Source organism: Perca fluviatilis, chromosome 10 (assembly GCF_010015445.1).
Source record: "Perca fluviatilis chromosome 10, GENO_Pfluv_1.0, whole genome shotgun sequence".
Taxonomy (NCBI): Eukaryota; Metazoa; Chordata; class Actinopteri; order Perciformes; family Percidae; genus Perca; species Perca fluviatilis.
In genome coordinates this window covers 4,821,031-4,842,028 of record NC_053121.1, presented here as the reverse complement: position 1 = coordinate 4,842,028, position 20,998 = coordinate 4,821,031, and the positions used below count along the sequence as shown (strand labels likewise).

At 41.4% G+C, this 20,998-nt stretch overlaps 1 protein-coding gene across 4 annotated transcripts in view; it reads left to right on the top strand.

Annotated features, from left to right (window-relative positions):
• il1rapl2 (interleukin 1 receptor accessory protein-like 2) overlaps positions 1-20,998 on the top strand; it is a 625,772-nt gene that overhangs the window by 547,825 nt on the left and 56,949 nt on the right. For all 4 annotated transcript variants that reach the window (XM_039813808.1, XM_039813805.1, XM_039813806.1 and 1 more), the window contains one exon: positions 17,617-17,749. In XM_039813808.1, coding sequence (XP_039669742.1) covers positions 17,617-17,749 — 133 coding nt within the window. The remainder of the gene's footprint in view (positions 1-17,616; positions 17,750-20,998) is intronic.

Genomic DNA, 20,998 nt, shown 5'->3' with positions numbered 1-20,998 from the left:
CGCCATTAGTCTAACGTTAATGTCTCCCCCATAGTTAAGGTTAAATAACATTCAGACACTTACTATTACACAACTTAATCTTCATTATCTGCTCTACTTACCACTGTCTTGCTTTCTTTAGGATAACTCCTCTTCATTTTCCCTTGACTTTTAATTGAATGACATGGGGCCCCTTAACATGTCATTGCAAAAAGTAATTTGTTTGTTTAATAGGGAGGGGGGGGTGCGTTCACTGTGGTTGCCACATTTTGAGACATTGCTGTGGAGTAAAGTTTGTCAGCCCTCGGGCGGCCCCCCAACGGCCTGGGGCCCCAAGCAGTTGCCTGGCTTGCCTGTTGACAAGCATCTGACAACGTATTCAGTTCCTCGTTAGAAAGAGGTGTTTGGCGGCAAGATAAAGTGGTGAAAATATTCTACCTATAGCGTACAATTAAACTGAAATAGATTTTTTACAACAGCAGTACACTGCTTAGCTTCCGTGTCTGCTGTGTAATACACTGACTATGGAATAGTACCTCATACAACCCTACTTCAAAAGATCCTACTATCCCTTTAAGAATTGGCACCCAATTTTGAGCTCTACCGCACATTTTAGCATCTTAGTTTTCCAGCCAGCGAACTTTAATGTATGCAGTGATGCCAACTTAGCAACTTCATCGCTAGATTTAGCGACTTTTTTATTTCCAAAAAGCGACTAGTGACAAATCTGCCGACTTTCTGTAGAAGAGACGCCAGTATTGTCCCGCGAGCGCAAGGTGTTTTCTCTTGTGTAAACTATTGTGTAGACGGAGATTGTTTTTGTCTCAAAACGCTGAAACACGAAAATGAAGATGAGAACGTAGTAGTATAGATGTAGCATCAGAGCTAGTATACATATGTTTATGGTAATCAAGCATGTTAAAATGAACATGCTAATGATTTACATTTGTTAAAGAGACACTCAAAGCTACTTTGGAAAACTAAGAGCAGACGGAAACTCCGGAGTGGCAAACTATATCTGTTCTGAATCTGTCAGTGACGTCGGATTTAAAACAAGCCCCTCATGACTGGTCATTTAATTAACCTTGTCAAGCATATCTGCAGTAATCTCCCATCTAATTTCATCTGTTAATTTAAAACTGTTCTTAACGAGGCCAGCCCCCCAGCCAATCAAATGTCAGCTATAGAAGCAGAAAGGACTTGGTTAATTAGAGCTGTCAGGAAATGGCCAAATATGGACAAAGAGGTAGGCTAGATTTCCTTTTATTACTTTCCTGGGAGAGTTATTAATTCTCTGGGAATCACCTCAGGTAATATGAGCGTATGTGTGTGTAAGAGTGTGTGTCTGTGGCGATGAATCAAGAAGAGGAGGGGGGAGTGAAGGCTAAGGAGAGAGACAAAGTTAGATGTGGAGAGATGGAAACAAGGACAGGCAAAAACAATGGAAGAGAGAGAAAATATACAGTTTTTTCAGAATAATCAAATATGTCTCTTTCCAACTTTGTGGCAGCTTCATTTCCTGTTCGGCAGGAAATTGAGCCTTAGCATTTCCCGAAGTGATTCTCCATCTGACGTTATATTAAATAATACTCAGTCTCTCCAGTGTGATTGTAATATCAAATTATATTGAAGATCTGCACAGTGCTCTCTGAGGATTTGTATATCACTGTAAACATGTTAAATATGGTTTTTCATCAATGAAGAACTTCTGATGAAACTTTTTCGCATCAGCTTTTCAAATTTAGCCATGATTCTTCCAGTCAACGTTTTCATTTGCAATGATTATTTGAAGCGAATCAGATTGTGTTTGTATTGGACAGCTGTGTGTGTGTGTGTGTGTGTGTGTGTGTGTGTGTGTGTGTGTGTGTGTGTGTGTGTGTGTGTGTGTGTGTGTGTGTGTGTGTGTGTGTGTGTGTGTGTGTGTGTGTGTGTGTGTGTGTGTGTGTGTGTGTGTGTGAGAAAGGAGGGTTATGCTTCACCCTTGTGTTGTCTTCCCATCAACCATGGTCGAAATTGACCCGGTCTGTTTTGCCTGATTATAAAGTATAAATTATCACCCATCTTCTTAGCCAACTTCATTACTGCTAGTTTTACACAAATGTTTGGAATTCATGGTCATTAACCTGATTCATATTAAATGATGCCTAATTTTTTAGTTAAAAACCCCCAGAAAGTATTAATTATGTTGACTAATAGTTAAGAGGTTTCGTGAATGGAACTATCCATGTTATTTTTGGGCAATTTCATTGAAAGAAACTCATATTTTTTTATACAGAAACTTTGAAAACGGGTGAAATTTGACCCAAGGACATCAAGAGGGTTAATATTATGAAGATGCCAATGGCCCATGATTTTCTGTATGTATTTGACTGCATCTATAATATTTATGTCCCTGTGAATTTTTTTCTTCAAGTGGACTTAAATACATTTTTTAAAATGTGCACATGTATGAATATTTCAGTGTGTTAAAGGGAAATAAGTGGCTCAAATCTCACCGGACCTGACCTGTGAAAAGACACCGTGAAAAGGTTACTGATGTGTGCTTGTCAGTGGTTTGTGGTTGCTATCCCTTCTGGCTGGTGGATTTAAAGCGTACTGGGTTGCTCTTTCTATCACACAGTCTGCTGATATTTCACAATGTTAACTATGTATGCAAGGCATCTATTCTAAACTGTGTTGGAAAGAAGAATCCTCATCTGAGGAGAGTTGATTAGCTTAGCTTAGCATAACGAATGGAAGCAGGGGACAAACACCTAGCCTGGCTCACTCCAAAGTTCAAAGCCAACTATAGGTCCAGCAGTAATTCTCCTCAAACCACAAAATTCTGTTGAATTTTGGTTGTTCTATTCAATTTCATAGCATTTGAAAAAATCTGTTTAAATGGTTTTAAAACAGCACCCTGACTAAACTTTGACATACACTAGTCAGTTATTCACTCAACAACTCCTCTGATCTTAACTATTAGTCAAATTAATTCATAATTTCTGCTTTTTTTTTCAAACTCAAAAATTAGATGTCATTTAAATTAGGTTTATTGACCATGAATAAAAACAAAACGTTTTCAGAAAACACCCAAAACGTTTAAAAATGTGCCAAAAGCATAAAAAAAGGACAAAACGTCAGAAAAAACAAATTTTGACACGAAAGGACAACATGTTCATGGTTGACGGGAAGACCACAATCGTCTCAGGCAGTGCTAAGCGCCATAGTCTCGGGAAGGAACTTGTTTTGGTGGAACATGTCTACGTTCAAAAGTTGTAGTAGTCGTGCAACAGAAAACTCAGATTGGACAGATTGGACAGACAGTCTAGCTAGCTGTCTGGAAAACAGATTCTCACTCCCATCATGTAAAATACAGATGCTTGGTCAGGTGCCTTTGGTGTTTTTATTGACGGTAAAAGTGTCCCTTAGCGTCATATCTTAACGCGCTTTATCTAAACGCGATTGGTCGGGACTATTGGCGTCACTTTTGACACATTAGGTTAAGGAAAAGGTTGTGCGTGGTCTTATAAAAAGGTACGTTTCCATGACACGCGGGAAGAACGGGACAGTTGGGTTTAGGAAAAAAAGAACGGGACGGTTGGGTTTAGGAAAAGAAGAACGGGACGGTTGGGTTTAGGAAAAGAAGAACGGGACAGTTGGGTTTAGGAAAAAAGAAACGGGGTTACGTTTTAGAAATAGAAGAACGGGACAGTTGGGTTTAGGAAAAAAAGAACGGGACGGTTGGGTTTAGGAAAAGAAGAACGGGACGGTTGGGTTTAGGAAAAAAAGAACGGGACGGTTGGGTTTAGGAAAAGAAGAACGGGACAGTTGGGTTTAGGAAACGTAACACGCGGGACACAATCCCCGGTCTACTGGGTGAAAGTCCTGTGTTGTTTGACCAATCGACCACCCCAACCAACCTCCCTATGCGGATTTTCGGCCTTTCATACTACTCCCTACCGTTGTTGCTCTTAGTGCTACGCCATCTTCAAACACTGTGTTCTACACACACGCTGAAGGGCGCTTTTTGCGTCGCTTCTGACGCTGACAGCCACTGTCCAAACATCCGTATTTTACGAGTTTGAAGTGAGAAGGGGTTGGTGTGCATTTACCCTGCAGAGATCTGAGGAGCAGTTAAATGGTCCTCATAAATCCACCAGAGTTTAGAACGCCAACGCAAAGAAAGCGGAAGGTGACGGACATCCGGCCTAAATGAGGGGCATCCGGCGGAATTTCCGGCAGCACCCGAACAATCCCGGAGATGAAACGTTGTCGATATATAGACTACACACATGGTAACACAGCACACACACCCTGAGCCGAAGAAGAAGTGCCGCTCCGTGGCAACGGACTATCGACAGCAGCTAACCTCGTTAGCAGCTAACCCAGTAGCACACTCAGTCTACGGTAGGACAGCCCACTGCCGCTCACACGGTGTGAACGAAACAACACTGATGCTACGTGCTCCAATGTTAGTAGTATCATAGTTTTTAAACAGTAGGGGAGGGGTTATGTTACGCATGACTCCAGTGCATCATTGATTCATCATTTCAGACTGGCCCAAAAAAATCAATTTCTGCACACAGAAATGGTGAAAAACTGTTTAACGGCCTAACAACACAATTCAGTACAGCACAGTTTACATTCATTTTCACATGTTTTCAACAAATATTATCTAACAGGTATACTGTGTTTAGAAAGAAATCACTGACTTTGCTTTACACAGACTAAATAAATTGACTCCTGGCTCCACTGTAGCACTATATTAAATACAGACAGGAGTGGTATTGATCTTCCCATATAACTCTCAGCAAGAAAGAAAAATATGCTAAATTGTCAAACGATTCATTTCAGACTAAGTTGCAGTGTCAGTAGTCAGTGTTTAGTTGGATCTCTGATACACAGGCAGTGGTGCATTTTGCGTTTGAGGTGTGCACCAACAGAAACTCACAATTTACTAACTGATGAAAATGACAAGCAAAAGAATGTCAGAACTACACACAATATAACTGGCAAAGTGATGTACAGGGAAATGTGGCACATCAGAAGCATGAACACTTTCAACAACGATAGAAAATAGTAGATTTTGGAGCAGCGTTACTGCCGTTTACACAGCTTCCCCAAAAGCATTTAAACTTAAAAAGGAAGAATTTCTTAGAGGCAGGATGTCTGTATATAGACAAAATGAAAGCGTGAACAGCCTCCCAGGTTACAGCTGCAGCTGCCCACATAGACACGTGTGTGTGTGTGTGTGTGTCCGTCTGTAACTGCGTATTTGGCCTCTGTGTGTGTGTGTGTGTGTGTCTCGGTCTGTCTGTCTGTCTGTCTGTGTGTGTGCATGCATATGTGTGCATGCATATGTGTGCATGCATGTGTGTGTGGCACCATCTGTGTTGCCATGTGCAGCTGCGCTCCCTTGGAGCCCAAGACCCGAAACTCAGCTGTTACCAAGACAACCCCCATACACCCCATACCTGACACATCACACACCACACACACACACACACACACACACACACACACACACACAGTGTTCAAACCACCTAAAGGTCTAACACTGACTACGTTTACATGCACATTAAATTCCGGGTTTTGCCCTTATTCCAAAAATGACGATATTCTGATTAAGCTGACGGCTAATGAAAGTGAATATTCCACTAATATTCCCGTTTACATGTAGCCGTGTAAAATATGATTTTTTGAAGTTTGAAGTTTTCCAGCGGTGGCGGACTTGTTTGACCCTGCCAACACAGCGTCCCTCTTTCATTCCTTAAACCAACTTATTGAAAAGGTTGACGTAGCGATGTGTGCTCATATCCAAAAGCCTGTTGATATCCAGTCTTTGATAATGTTTAAAAGGAGCTGTGTTTCTCCTTCTTATCGGGTCTGCAGCCTTGCAAACTGTTAGCTGGTTGGTTTGTGTACTATACTACACTGTTCCATGGTGCAGTGGATACACTGAGAACTGATTCAGGCCTTCAACAATGTTCAGTGATTGGCAGTTGGACCACTTCTGAGACTTGGTTGGACATGAAACTCTCCAGGTAAAATAATCAGTACAAAAGATGAGCAAGTTGGAAAACATCAGGATAAAAAGTCCATATGTGTACAATTAAACGATGTAAGAAGAGAATTTAACTATGACTCTCAAGGTGCATTTAAAGGTCCCACGTTCTGCTCATTTTCAGGTTCATACTTGTATTTGGGGTTTCTACTAGAACATGTTTACATGCTTTAATGTTCATAAAACAATTTTTTTTTTTCTCGTACTGCCTGTCTGATTATACCTGTGTTCACCCTCAGACTGAAACGCTTGGTTTTAGCGCCTGTCTCTTTAAGCCTCCCTACCCGAAAAAGCCCAGTCTGCTCTGATTGGTCAGCATTTCCAGGTCTCCGGCATCTGCGACCATCTCTGCACCGTTATTGCAGCCGGGGAATGACTGTAACGGCACTTTCTACCTATATATAGTATAGTTGTGACATCACAAAAGTAAAGAAGTCCTGACAGCTCATTTAAAGGCACAGTTCCTGAACATGCGCTGTGTGCATTTCTCTGTGGATTGAGCGTTTGATACTTTCACAGTATTTATATCGCACCTGGACCTGCTTTATAAAAAATAAAAAAAAACTTGGGTTTACTTTTCTGTGTAGTGCACTTTACTGCCCACGTGTGCAAAATCTGAATGTGAAATGTATTCACAATAGTAAAAACTAGTACTCTAAGAAATCCCATGGAACAAAAATGTAGCTTGTTCACGGCATGTACGCTGCTTTCTCCGAATTCACAACTCTATTCTCATATTGATGATGGGGGTCTGAGCCTGGATGTTCTCAAATACTGTATGCTTATCACTTTGGTGCACACACTTCTTCAGGGCTGCAGCGGTGCAACTTTTCTGATTATACTGCACACCTCTGACTGCTTGTAGGATTACCTGGTGTGGAGGTTTCGATAAGAACAGCATCATAATAGCATAATCCCTAGAAACTCTCTCAACCAATTTTGGGAATTATATATCAATTATATCGGAACAATATAATTGATATAATTATATAATCCTTCACAAATTATGTCTAGGTCCAGGTGCAGTGTATATACACTCACCTAAAGGATTATTAGGAACACCATACTAATACCGTGTTTGACCCCCTTTCGCCTTCACAACTGCCTTAATTCTTTGTGGCATTGATTCAACAAGGTGCTGGAAGCATTCTTTAGACATGTTGGCCCATATTGATAGGATAGCATCTTGCAGTTGATGGAGATTTGTGGGATGCACATCCAGGGCACGAAGCTCTAATTCCACCACATCCCAAAGATGTTCAATTGGGTTGAGATCTGGGGACTGTGGGGGCCATTTTAGTACAGTGAACTCATTGACATGTTCAAGAAACCAATTTGAAATGATTCAAGCTTTATGACATGGTGCATTATCCTGCTGGAAGTAGCCATCAGAGGATGGGTACATGGTGGTCATAAAGGGATGGACATGGTCAGAAACAATGCTCAGGTAGGCTGTGGCATTTAAACGATGCCCAATTGGTACTAAGGGGCCTAAAGTGTGCCAAGAAAACATCCCCCACACCATTACACCACCACCACCATCCTGCACAGTGGTAACGAGGCATGACGGATCCATGTTCTCATTCTGTTTACGCTAAATTCTGACTCTACCATCGGAATGTCTCAACAGAAAGACTCATCAGACCAGGAAACATTTGTCCAGTCTTCAACTGTCCAATTTTGGTGAGCGTGTGCAAATTGTAGCCTAATTTTCCTATTTTTAGTGGAGATGAGTGGTACCCGGTGGGGTCTTCTGCTGGTGTAGCCCATCCACCTCAAGGTTGTTCGTGTTGTGGCTTCACAAATGCTTTGCTGCATACCTCGGTTGTAACGAGTGGTTATTTGAGTCCAAGTTGATCTTCTATCAGCTGGAATCAGTCGGCCCATTCTCCTCTGACCTCTAGCATCAACAAGGCATTTTCGCCCCCCAGGACTGCTGCATACTGGATGTTTTTCCTTTTTCAGACCATTCTTTGTAAACCCTAGAAATGGTTGTGCGTGAAAATCCCAGTAACTGAGCAGATTGTGAAATACTCAGATCAGCCCGTCTGGCAACAACCATGCCACGCTTAAAGTTGCTTAGATCACCTTTCTTTCCCATTCTGACATTCAGTTTGGAGTTCAGGAGATTGTCTAGACCTGGACCACACCCCTAAATGCATTGAAGCAGCTGCCATGTGATTGGTTGATTAGATAATTTCATTAACGTGAAATTTAACAGGTGTTCCTAATAATCTTTTAGGTGAGTGTGTGTGTATGCAGTATAATTTTATATATATATATATATATATATATATATATATATATAAAATTATACTGCATTCAAGTGTGCGCAATCACCTACAGCCCCTATCCTGGACCTACACATAATAATAGCTATCAGCTACATGCATTATGCATAATCTCTATCTCATAAACAAGTAGGAATAATTGTCTAGTAAGTATGTTCTTTCTGTCGCCTCAGTCTCCTAGCCACCTCCCAAATATATCTAGTGAGCCGCTGAAGATCCTGGCCTCTAGGTTGAGAACCACTGGTATGTGACAGGCATTCTAAGCCAAATCTGATAATTGGTGCCCCTAAATTAAAGCCTGAGTACACTCTGGCTCTAGAGGAGCTGTCTGGATTTTATTTTTGTCCACCGTGTGCAGGTCTTGCAGAATGTTTGTGAGATTTAAGTGGAAAGGATCCGTGCGTTAGTTAGGTCCGTTTCACTGGAGCATGACGTTGCCAGAATTAAACAATGTGCTTACGCAAGCCTGATCTGGCTGCAGCTAGCTGTCAAAGTGGCTAGTGTCTTTGCTGCAACAACAGATGGGCACGAAAAGAGCAGCACACAGAAGGTGGACGCAGAGGCAGAGCGATCATCCCGCACCAGTCAACTTTCTATAAGTCAGCTGCCTGCCTGTTATGGGATGAGAATGTATAAACACCAAAATCCCATGTGTCCCCTAGCATGGTGCTTGCCAAGCTTGTCTGTGTATGTTAGCATACACTGCAGTATGTTTGGTAACATTGGACTCCACGCTAACAGTACTCATTCACTGATAAATTAAATAAATATCTCTCATCTGTATGTGATAAAAAAAATTTTTTTTATCCATCTCTAGTCTATACTGGAGCACGCTGCTCCCCTGACACCACTGGGTTTCCAGGGAAAAGGGACAATTCGATAACCTTTATTTAACGTTAATCTCTGGTAATAAGTAGGCCAAGGTTTAATAAAGGGGCTGAATCACAGATGACAGAATTATACAAAAATATATCAGTCAAATTCTATTAACTGCAGCCCTTTCTTGTCATAAGTCAACGTGTGTGTGTGTGTGTGTGTGTGTGTGTGTGTGTGTGTGTGTGTGTGTGTGTGTGTGTGTGTGTGTGTGTGTGTGTGTGTGTGTGTGTGTGTGTGTGTGTGTGGGCTTGTTTAACCATATTCGTGGGGTCCAAAAACCGGGAGTCCAGTATACTTGTGGGGTCCCGACAGCTTTGTGGGGCAAAAATGCTGGACCCCACAAGTTTAAAGGGCTGTTTGAAGGTTAAGACCTGGTTGTTTGGGTAAGGGTTAAGGTTAGGCATTCAGTTGTGATGGTTAAGGTTAGGGTAAGGGGCTAGGGAATATATTATGTCAATGATGGTTCCCCACAAAGATAGTCCCACAAACCTGTGTGTGTATGTGTGTGAGAGTGATTCATTTCCCTCATTAAGGGTTGTCCCACTTCTCTCTTCCTTCACCTGACTGTTCTTCTTCCTTCCGCATACGGATAGTGTTTAATAATAATGTATTTCACTGTACTCCTTACTATTTCAAAAGTAATTGTTATCCCCTTTGGGACACTTCCCAAAATGTCATTTCGAGGTGGAGAGGACCTGGGTTTACTTGTTCCCATCAAACACATACTGTTCACAACATCTCACAGAGACAGAGGTGTTTCCGTATTGGTGAAAGGTTAGTATACGGACAGAGAGGGTAGGAGAGATAATAAAAAAAAAAGAACAAAAGGTGCAAGGGAGAGAAGGGAGGAAAGACTGAAGAGGCATAGAGAGGGACTATTAGGGAAGAGAAGGTAATCCTGACACAGAGGGGAGAGAAGAGCAAAGGAGCCAAAGAGAAGACACGGAGAGACAGAGAATCTATTTTAGTGATTAGAAGAAGTGAAAAGCCGGGAGAGAACAGGGGAACCCAACAAGTCAACAAGTGAACCAGACTAATGATGTGAAAAGTAGCTCCAATAGTTACGGGGGAAGAAGCAAAGAAGTCAGACTGTCTCTGAATGTTCCCACCTTCCTCTGTCCCTTCCTCTCACGGTTCACGAAACATCACTTTCTCCAGGAATTTGGGATCTTGCCATCACAAGAACTGATAAACCATCACAGGTTATGTTTTCAGTAAAATTCATACCTTTACACTTTACACAAAATTATATTTTAATAGTAATTTGGCCGAAAATAAGTTGAGATGTTCAAACAGCAATATAGCATATGGATGTTGTAATTAACAAGTGTCTCTCAATTTCTGACTTTTAGTGCAGAATGCATTTTAATTTAAGAAATACGCTATGTAACGATATAAAAGTGTGTTTATCCAAAACTTTTGTTTAATATTTGTAAGAATATCTAAAGGAAACTCGTTAAAGTGCTAAAAAAAACTTAACCTCTTTTACCGTCATTCAATTTAATTGCATGTTCTTTGAAAATAGGTTTTTAAAGCTGTTTAAAAATTCACCACGATTCATCACAAAATAACACACAAGTGGGGAAAAAAAACGTGTTTTGTTTTTTTTAATAGCCAGAGCTAATTCTACAATAATGGCTCCAATAATTACAAAAATTCTGAAGGAGCTGAAAGATAGTTTCAAATGATAAGATGTTTGCAATATTAGACGGTACATAACATACAGTGCTATATTTTGTATATCAAATCTTGTTAATGCATCATATAATGTCAGGTCAGCTCAACATTTTGAGAATACATCAAACAGTGGCTTGTTTACACATCAAGCTGACACAGAGCAACGTTAGTGTGGTGAATAATGTTGCATTCCGTTCTGTGAGAAGTTTGAAGAAAGTTGTTCTCATCCATTTTATGTGTCTTAGGGCCCTATCTGTAATATTTGATAATAACATGTACTTGGATCAACATATTAAATCTCTGACTCGCACATGTTTCTTTCAATTAAGAAACATTGCCAAAATTAGAGGAACTGTTTCACATTCTGAGCTTGAGATGATTATTCATGCTTTTATTTCATCTCGGCTTGACTACTGCAATTCTATTTTCACCTGTCTCAGCAAATCGTCACAGGACCGTTTACAACTAGTCCAGAATTCTGCTGCAAGGCTGCTAACCAGGTCTAGCAGGATGTCACACATTACTCCAGTTTTATACTCATTACATTGGCTTCCGATTAACTACAGGATCAAATTTAAAGTTTTGGTTCTGACTTATAAAAGCTTTGCATGGTCAGGCTCGCGTATATCTCGGACCTGCTCCATTCATATACTACAAATAGGCCCCTCAGGTCTTCTAACCAGGGATTACTGGTTGTCCCACGCACCCGTTTAAAGACTAGAGGTGACCGTTCCTTTGAAGCGGTGGCTCCAAACCTGTGGAATGCGCTTCCCTATTGCCTTACGTTCTGCAGTCTCTGTTGAAGCTTTTAAAAAGCAGCTGAAGACGCACTTGTTTAAATTTGCTTTTGATTCATTCATGTAAAATGTTGCCTTTTAATGACTGTTTTTATTCTTTTATCTTTATTGTTGTATAATTCACTATGTTTTGTACAAATTTTTATCTTGTGAAGCACTTTGTGATTCTGTCTGTGAAAGGTGCTATATCAAATAAACTTATTATTATTATTATCTTGCACCCGGCGCAGCGCGGCACAAAGCCCGACGCAAGTGTCTTTGTTATTTTAAGACCGCCCAGCGCCCGCTTCGTTTAAACAGCAAATGCACCTGTGCCCATCTGTGCGCCCATCTGTGCGTCCATCTGTGCGCCCCTGGTCTTACAGGGAGGTGTGTTCAGGTGCATTCTTGCCGTATTGCTATCTTGAGGCAGCGGGAAGTGATCGCACCATTGACCAACAATAACCTGGTGTAAAGTCAATAGCGCAGCATTTCATTGTTATTTTAACAGCACATTAGTAAAATGTGCCTAGGCTCGTGCACAGCGCGCCCACTATGCACGTTACACACACACATGCAAAAGATTACAAATAAAAATATTATGGTGCAAATCCGCCATCATAATAGCAATGCGCCATGGTCCAAACGCGCCTGGCTGTAAAGGGAATGGGAGATGACACTCGGATTGGTTTATCGCTTGTTACGCCCAAAACACACTGTTGAAGACTCTAAGTACGACCCTTTTGAACCATGCGCCCGGGCGCACGGACCCTTTTTTCCGCCGTCAAACTAGCAAAAGTGGATTTGGACACGCACTTGCGCCAGGCGCTTCACGCGGTAGAGTGTAACACTGTTTTCCTATCTGTGTGAACAGACCTTAAGACAATCCTTCCTCCCATCCTGACTCTCTTATCTTACTACACCTCAACTAAATGAACGAAGCAATAGTATATCATTGTGTGTATCATGAAACCTTTAGAACATTGTGAACTGAACCCAGCTTTGTGTCGCTTTGTACTCCGAGCTCGCTTTCTTTCAACAAAATTGCCCCAAAAAGCCATGGATGGTTCAACGCAGCGCTCTTCGTAATTGAAATGTTTAAAAAAAAGTCAAAGAATGTTGACTAAAATGACATAAAAGGGACAAAAGGGACAAAAACATTGAAAAAAGCAACTGAAGGCATTGAAAGCCTAGAAAACAGCAGAATAAAGCTTTGAAAAAAAAGCATCAAACTAGGCACTAACAATGTTTTAAAAAGCGACAAAAAAGCATCGAAAAATGTGTCAGAAAAATTTGTAAAAAAGTGTTGATTTTCAGTTTTGACCCGGGAGGACAACACAATGGTTAATCTATCTGTCTGCTGAGCAGCTGAATAGGTTCATCAGAGCTAAAATTTAAAAAAAGCTGCCTGCTGAGGCGGGAAACGAAGTTAATGAGAGCTGTGAGACTGAAACGTTAAAGTCAGCTGGTAATTCTCAGAGCTCTCAGTGACACCTTTCACATTACACAGTAACTGAATGCATTGTTAATATAAAGAATATAAGATATTAGTGCAGCTCTAACACCCGTTCATATATCTGTCAGAGACCAGCGCTGGTGTTTGGTTGTCACGCTTTGTGGGTATGACACGACAGTGTTTCCTTTAGGATTTTTTTTAGCAGTGGGGGCAGGTCTGTCCGAACAACCTACACTTAGAACGGACCCATCGCGGGGATGTTTTTGGTGGAGATGTTCGTTTGATAGTCGACTCGGAAGAAAGCGAAACGTTTTGACGATAAACTCCATCAACGCAACAGCATGTGGAGTTAAACTGGACGGGCCCAGTAACCTCTGAATAGTTCTACTTGTTGTTAAATTGCAGTGTGGGGGGTGCATTATGTCGGCAGGATCATTTAAAAGGCAACCGCGACTACATTTTTTGTACAGCCCTATTTCTGATACCGTGGTGGCAGAAATTTTGCCATGGTGGGCCGCCACTACAAAATCAACCTAGAGGAAAGACTGCACTTGTATCTTGTACTCCGTTCTCTGTTTCTAATAATCTGGTGGTGAGGAAGAGTAACCTAAATCAACAATGTTCTAATTCAACTGACTTTGAAACCTGTTAACATCTACCGGGTCGCCGGTTTTGGAGAGGTTTTGGCACACCAGTGACACCTGTAATGCCAAATACTGAAGACTCCCTAGCTCCCATTAGGTTAGGACTAGAGTTCTGAAACTTTATAGAGGTCTTGTTGACTAGGTCTAGAAGGTATGTGTTGTGTTCTGCATAGTGTGGCACAAAGTATATTTTAGTTTGTTGTTTTTTTCAAAAGTTACGTTTTTTTTCTTTTCTTTAGACGGGACCAAAATAACTATTTTGAACCATGTTTGAACCGCTGTAGTGTATGCTGTGTTTTAATCACATGCTAATCAAGCACATTTTCCTACACTAGAAGAATTGAGGTTTCAATTGAAGCGTCATGCATGCATTCTGGCCTTGCAGTTCTTCTGTTAGAAGATTTTCCCTTTGGGAAAGGGAAATGGACAAAAATCAAGCAAATGAGGTGGATTTGAACAGGTTAAACACTAGAAACATCACAATAGAGGCACTGTTTAATATGGAAGCACGGTCACACCAATCATGTTGAAGACTTGTTTCATTTTCAATTGGTTAAAAAAAAAAGGGCAGTGAGTTTTTTGTAGAATGCAGTCTGAGCCAACCACAAAACACAAGGCTTTACTGGCAGAAGGAAACAGATGTTGATGTCTGATAACCAGCAGTTCCTCTTGTTTGGATAGCAGCATTACAAAATGAACCAAGGGCAAACCACAGTCTAGACTGATACTCAAATCCAGCTGCTGCTTTATGTGCGTCTACGTGTTATGAATGTCAGAGATTAGAGGGCCCGTATTCGACATTCAGAACATTATTATAGCGGCAAACAACTATTTGCTGTGTAAAATATAGTGTAGTAAGCAGAGAATTAAGCTTCTGTCCCATTGTGTGTTGTTGTTGTGGGTCATAAAACACAGGGCTTTCAAGCTGGGGAGCAGAGTTTGCTCAGTGGGGAAAATGCAAGTCTTCCACCCAGATAGCGCACGCTTGTGTGCCCGGGAGTGATGTAGTCCGAACCACAACCTTTTTTCTAACCCTAACCTGTTGTTTCGGTGCCTAAACTTAATTGTCGTCGCCACATGACGCTCACTTATTGTCAGTGTGGTATTTTTAGTAGCGATGCTGTGGTGATGTATGAGTAGGAATCCGCTGACACTGTTCTTGATTGTAAAAGGTTTATTACATCAAAGAATTCAGCATCAATTACAGACCCAGTAGAAGATCTGGAGAGGACTGTTTCCCAATTCTCAAAATAGTCACTCCAACACGGTATATATGCTCTGGCATGGTGTAACATAAGACGTAGTTATGTGGGGGGGTAGAAAGCAAGAATAGAACAAAGCCCATATAAGCCTGTAACAGAGACATAAGTTAAAGTCGAAAATCTTCAGAGAGCAAATTCCATATTAGTCCTTAACATAGACCCAAGTCAAAGCCGTTACTCTTCAGATACTACATCAGCTAAACGCAACTGCCGAGGCCCCTGAAAGGACCGTCACCTCGTGGGCGCCCTGTTCCCCGGCTCCCAGTAACATATGGTAACACTTTACTTGGAGGTATCTACATAAGAGTGACATGACACTGTCATGAACACATGACACTGTCATGACACATGAACCCTAACTCTAACCATAACCATAACTTGTCATGACAAAAACCAAATTTTGTCAGCTCAGCTCAACTAGCAATGCCCTCTAAAACGACCGGCAGCTCACAGTGCTCTGTAGCCCGCACCCAGTAACCTTTTATCGGCTAAATTTATTGGTAAAGAGCGCTAAACTTAACTGTCACGTGACCGGCCGGCGGTCCCCTAATTTCGTAGGATATCAGACGAATTGGTGTGCATACAGTACATTTTCGTACGACATCATACAAGCCCATTCATGAGTATTCGTAGGTGTGAGAGCAGTGTGGAGGCAATCCCAGCCCGCCGTTTTGTTTTTTTCTTCAGTATTTCAAGTACAGACGGTTTAAAGAGCTGATTCCAGATTCCAGATTCCAGTCAGACATACTCACTTGTGATTGGGCAGTGAGAGTGATCACACTCTGCAGCAGTGCAAAATGATGACGCACCAATTTGAAAAAGCTCCCGTCCCGTTCTTTGATACCAATGACAACAACACCACTTATGAGTACTTATAAACACCCTGCTGCTTTAGCCACTAAAAGAAATGATGACTCAGCTCGGCTGTATGAGACTGAATTTCAGGGACACACACACATACACACACACTCACTCACTCACTCACTCACTCACTCCAAGCACAACCTACACACCCCCTTATGCCACACAAGTGCAAACAAAGTTGATGGTTTTAATCACCATAACATGCTGAGAACATAAACACACCCTTAGGGTGCTAATCAATTACTGTGGCGCACACGTACACACACGTACACACACCTACATACACTACACATACAGGGACACAAACACGCAATCAAGCTAAACTAATTTCACTCAAATTAAGATTTTTTGGGGTATGGGTAGTACAGTATGCTGCCTGCCTCAGCACTAAGGCAAGCAAACACACCATAAGCGCCCACCAACACACACATACAAGAAAGTATGAAGCTTTGCTGTCCACGTCCTCTCTTGGCTTGTTAGAAATTCTAATTTTGAGAGACAGACTAACGTCAGTGCCTTCTGTCTTCCCATTTTTTTCATCAATGAGAATAAGTGAAGCAATGGAACCAAACACAAAGCAATCATCTGGTATTTCCATATGAACACAGTTGCATTTTGCCATCACCAATTTATAAAACCTCATGTTTATTCAACTGATAAAAACAAACCTTGCACAGAAGCCTGTGCATTTCTGACTCACACTGCATTCAGCCACATTGAATGTCTAAAATGTAAATGTATTTAGTGTTAACAGTCAGTTCAAGTGCTTGTCTGACAACAAACACACAGATAAACACACTCTAGACTGTGCTGATAGAGCTATCATTATAATAACACTGAGGTCTATCATAATTATCTGCTAATTGACTGCCTAACGAGGTAGCGCTCATTAGAATGCTCATTAATACTCCATCATCACCATTGATAGCTGTAATCACAGAGTGGTGGTTTTCAAGGTCTTACAGGAGGGTGTGTGAGAGCATGTGTGGATACTGTGTGTGTGTGTGTGTGTGTGTGTGTGTGTGTGTGTGTGTGTGTGTGTGTGTGTGTGTGTGTGTGTGTGTGTGTGTGTGTGTGTGTGTGTGTGTGTGTGTGTGTGGTTCTAGTATTGTCAGTTATTTCTTTTTTTTCATGCATGAGACCAGACTTGGGTGCCCTGTCACAGACCTGCCGTTAATGTACGCCATTTAATTTACAGTGATATCTCCCTAACCTTAAACATACCATGGTTGCTACAGTATGTGCAGATAAATCAAGTAAGAGGTAGGACCCCTACCTCTTACTTAACAACCATTCTATACATTTCTATGCCATCTGACCTCTTTTTGCAACCGGTGGAGTTTCCCACTGCTGGCCATTAGAAAGACTGCATGTTTTAGTAACTATTGGCTTAACTTCTCAGGCCTGGAGGCTGCCACTTGTTATTACCCCAATTGAAGAGACTCCAAGCAGGCACCCTGCTGCACACCTACTATACAGTAGCTCTCTGTACTGGTTCCTGAGGGGGACAGCAGGCTTCCTACTATCACCTTCAAGCCTTAGCAGTTACAAGAACCTAATTTTATTGCTCCAGATTTTCTGATTAACATTCTCTTCTTTTGCTCAGAATATTGCAGAATGCATGGCAGTTTTCATTGTCTTTATTACCCTCAGCCTGGACTGCAGTTGCTAAAGTGGGAATAATGTTGCTGTTCCCTCAGTATTCTGTTGTCTGTATTATAACAGTGTTGTGTTTTGTGTTGCAGGTATGCCTCTCAGTCTGGAATGCAAGGCGTTTTTCGGCTACAGTGGAGAAAACAGAAGGCCTATTATCTACTGGATGAAAGGAGAAAAGTTTGTCGAAGAACTAGCAGGACACATTAAAGAAAGTGAAGTCAGGTAAATAACAATAGCATCAGACCAAACATAAATCCACTAACCCCTCTTCATTTCTGGGGGAGGGGAGACAAAAAAGAAACTGTAATGTAAATGTAAATTGAAAGTGAACCAAAGTTGAGTAAATACTAAATACACATCATTGTACATAATATTGTAAGACACTGCACGACAGTATTAATTATAGCGTCTCACGTTTATAGGTTTCTATTGTTAATTCATTTCAGAAAAAGACTTGACTCCAGCTGCACTCCTCACACTGTCAGTATCTAATTTGCTCTCTTATGATTTATGACTCATTGAGGGTTCTCTGACAAATTTCTTCTCAACTTTCCAAAAAAAATTATGAATACTAATAATAAAGTTAAATTGAATTCATTTTCTCCCCTATTGGGACCAATTACAGTGGGCTCTATTGGGAAAAGCCTGATTGTCTGCGGGGCATCAAATATCATTAGAACGACCTGCCAGATCACCATGGAAACCATCAGAACACTCGTGGTATCAAACTCCCTCTTAAACACACGCACACCCAGAGTGTAGTGCTCGGGAACATTACTTTTAAAATATAGCAATAACAGATACACACCTTACAACAGTTAGCTAAATACTTATTTATCAATGATCTATTTTATCTACAGTATGTCCCTCCAAAATGTCCAAAAATGCAGAGCAACAGCTTGTTCAGTTTGGCGGTGAATGCTACTGCCTTTTTTCAATGGGCGGATGCATGGGGACTATTTTGGGGTTTTTGTAGGTGCTTCATGTGAGCATAGTTCATGTGTCAGGCTGGGCTCGTATGATTCTACTCCTTTTTCACTCTTCCAAGCATCTTTTTTATAGCAAAGACAAAGACTGTATAACGGTTGAAATTTTTATAAAATCTTAGTGGAGATTACAGGGCATCAAATAATACATCGCAGGAAGCACGTCCCGGTACATGGCGGCTAAAACTTTAGCACAACAACAACCCTAAACAAACATGGTATTCGTTGCTGTAATAATGTAATGTAATAATGCTAAAAATAATGTAACTTTGCCTCTGTATGGCTGAATGCTCTCCTCTGTGAAGGGAGAAGAGATGGCACGAGGTATGGAGGATTAGAGCACATAAATCTAGGCTGACTTTAAAACTTAACCTGTGAATACTACTGCGCTGCAGTACAGTCACATTGCGTGTGGTTTGTTCAAGTGGTATAAGCGTGGCAAACTGTCAAAAATGTAGGCCGTTCTGCACATGCGCAACTCACATCGTGTAGAAGACTCAAATCGTGTCTTGACACCGGGCAGAGCAACAGCTGGACCGCGGCGCTGTAAGAACAATGATTAAATTATCATTTTAAACAGCATTTACCGCTCTTCGTCTCCCATCGAGTACAACCTGCAGCTTTATTTCTTTTAAGGACATAGTGGCTACATGGTAAGGCAAGGAAAAGCCTGTGTTTTTCCCTAAGTGTACTTGCACCCTGCCAACGGCAATTTGGAAAGAGCCTGGCATGGATAAGTGCATCATCTACAATAACTACACAGTGGGTTCAATACTTTTTCTCTTTCCATGTTATTGTTCAGCCTGACCACTTTTGAGCAATACTACTCTATATTCACCTCTGATACAGCATCCTGTAAAATAGATTTATAACATGGAAAAGACACAATTGCAATTAGTTTTACTTACCATCGGTACTGACTCCCTCACCCTGACCTGGAAGTAGTCAAAGCTTGTTATAATACAAAACACTTTTAATGTAAAATATTCTCTTCTACCCAAATGCCGTCATATTTTATGTCATCAACTCAGCCCACCAATAATAATGTAATTGTTTATTCCTCCTTAAAGGGATATCTTTTTGCCTCATCCCCCGCTCCCTCCACAGGGAGGTCAAGGGTCAGGATCAGCTACAAAACAGCAGCCCTGGAGCTGGGAGGACTCCAGTGTCTTGCTCTGGGATAACTCAGCAGGAGGGCTGCTTGCTGACCTGCTGGGGCTTGAACCTGGGTTCTCCATTTGAAGGATGGTCTCTGAAACTGCTAAGCCACTCAGTGGCCTCTGAAAATGTTCACTCACGGGAAAATAGTGTGTGCATGAGTGTTTAAACTTGAAACTAATCATGCCCTGTGGTATTAAATTAACCTTTGCCTGATGAGTTCTCCATCTTTCAGTCCAGTCCTCTGGGCACCTCTAATCTAATCACATCGTTACTCCAAATTCAACAATCGCACTATAGCAGACAGCCTCCTGCTGCGATGCACATTAATCTGTCCGCTTTTAGCTCCCACCACCCATCCTGCTGCAGCATTGGGCATTTGACGGCGTGTGTCCCTGTCTGTTTGCATAGGATCTAATACTGTCTTGTGGCCTCCAAGACAATGTGAACACCCATAATTACTAATTATTGTTATCATGCAGTATGTGTAAATGTAAATGTAAAAGTAAATGGACTGTTTTTATATAGCACTTTTCTAGTCTTAACGACTACTCAAAGTGCTTTTACATCGTACAGGAACCATTCACCATTCACACGCATTCATACACTGTGGCCGAGGCTGCCGTACAAGGTGCCACCTGCTCATCAGATAAACATTCACACACATTTACACAACTGTTGAGAGAACTGTTGACACTCTTAACTTATTATTACTACACCACCTGGAGAGAGCGGCCAGCTGTGAATACGGTATGTGTGACGGACAGGACGTTTCAGACTTTTTCTCCACTCTTAGCCTTGAAGTGCTCTCCTTCTGAAAACCTGCATCTGTCTTTGGAAGATATAATTACAACCTGTCAAGAATCCAAGTGTTTTTGGTCAGAATATGCCCAGACACAGCACCAACATGATATAATATGAGCAGTATCATCAGTTTTACTGCAGTTGTTGGCACAGTTTCAGTGCTGTCCAGCCCCTCTACATTTCTGAATCTCATCTAGGATAGTTCATGGTTCACTTATATGCTATGAATTCGTAATCACAATATTTCCGTTCGGGCCAGTGCTTCCTTCATATTTTCACTTGAAGGCAGCCCTGGCCCATATGTCTAGTGGTGTGGAGTGGCTTCTTTACCTGCTTGAAATTCACATCAGCTGACCAATCCAACAGCTGTCAAAGCCTCACTGTTTTAACTTTTTTTTAGCTAGAGATTATATCTGTAACAGTGTTATTACTGTCTCCAAAACATGAATATGGTCATATCAACAATGGAGGATGTACTATGAAGAACACTACTGTATAAGTGGACTCTGGATGTATTAAAGGC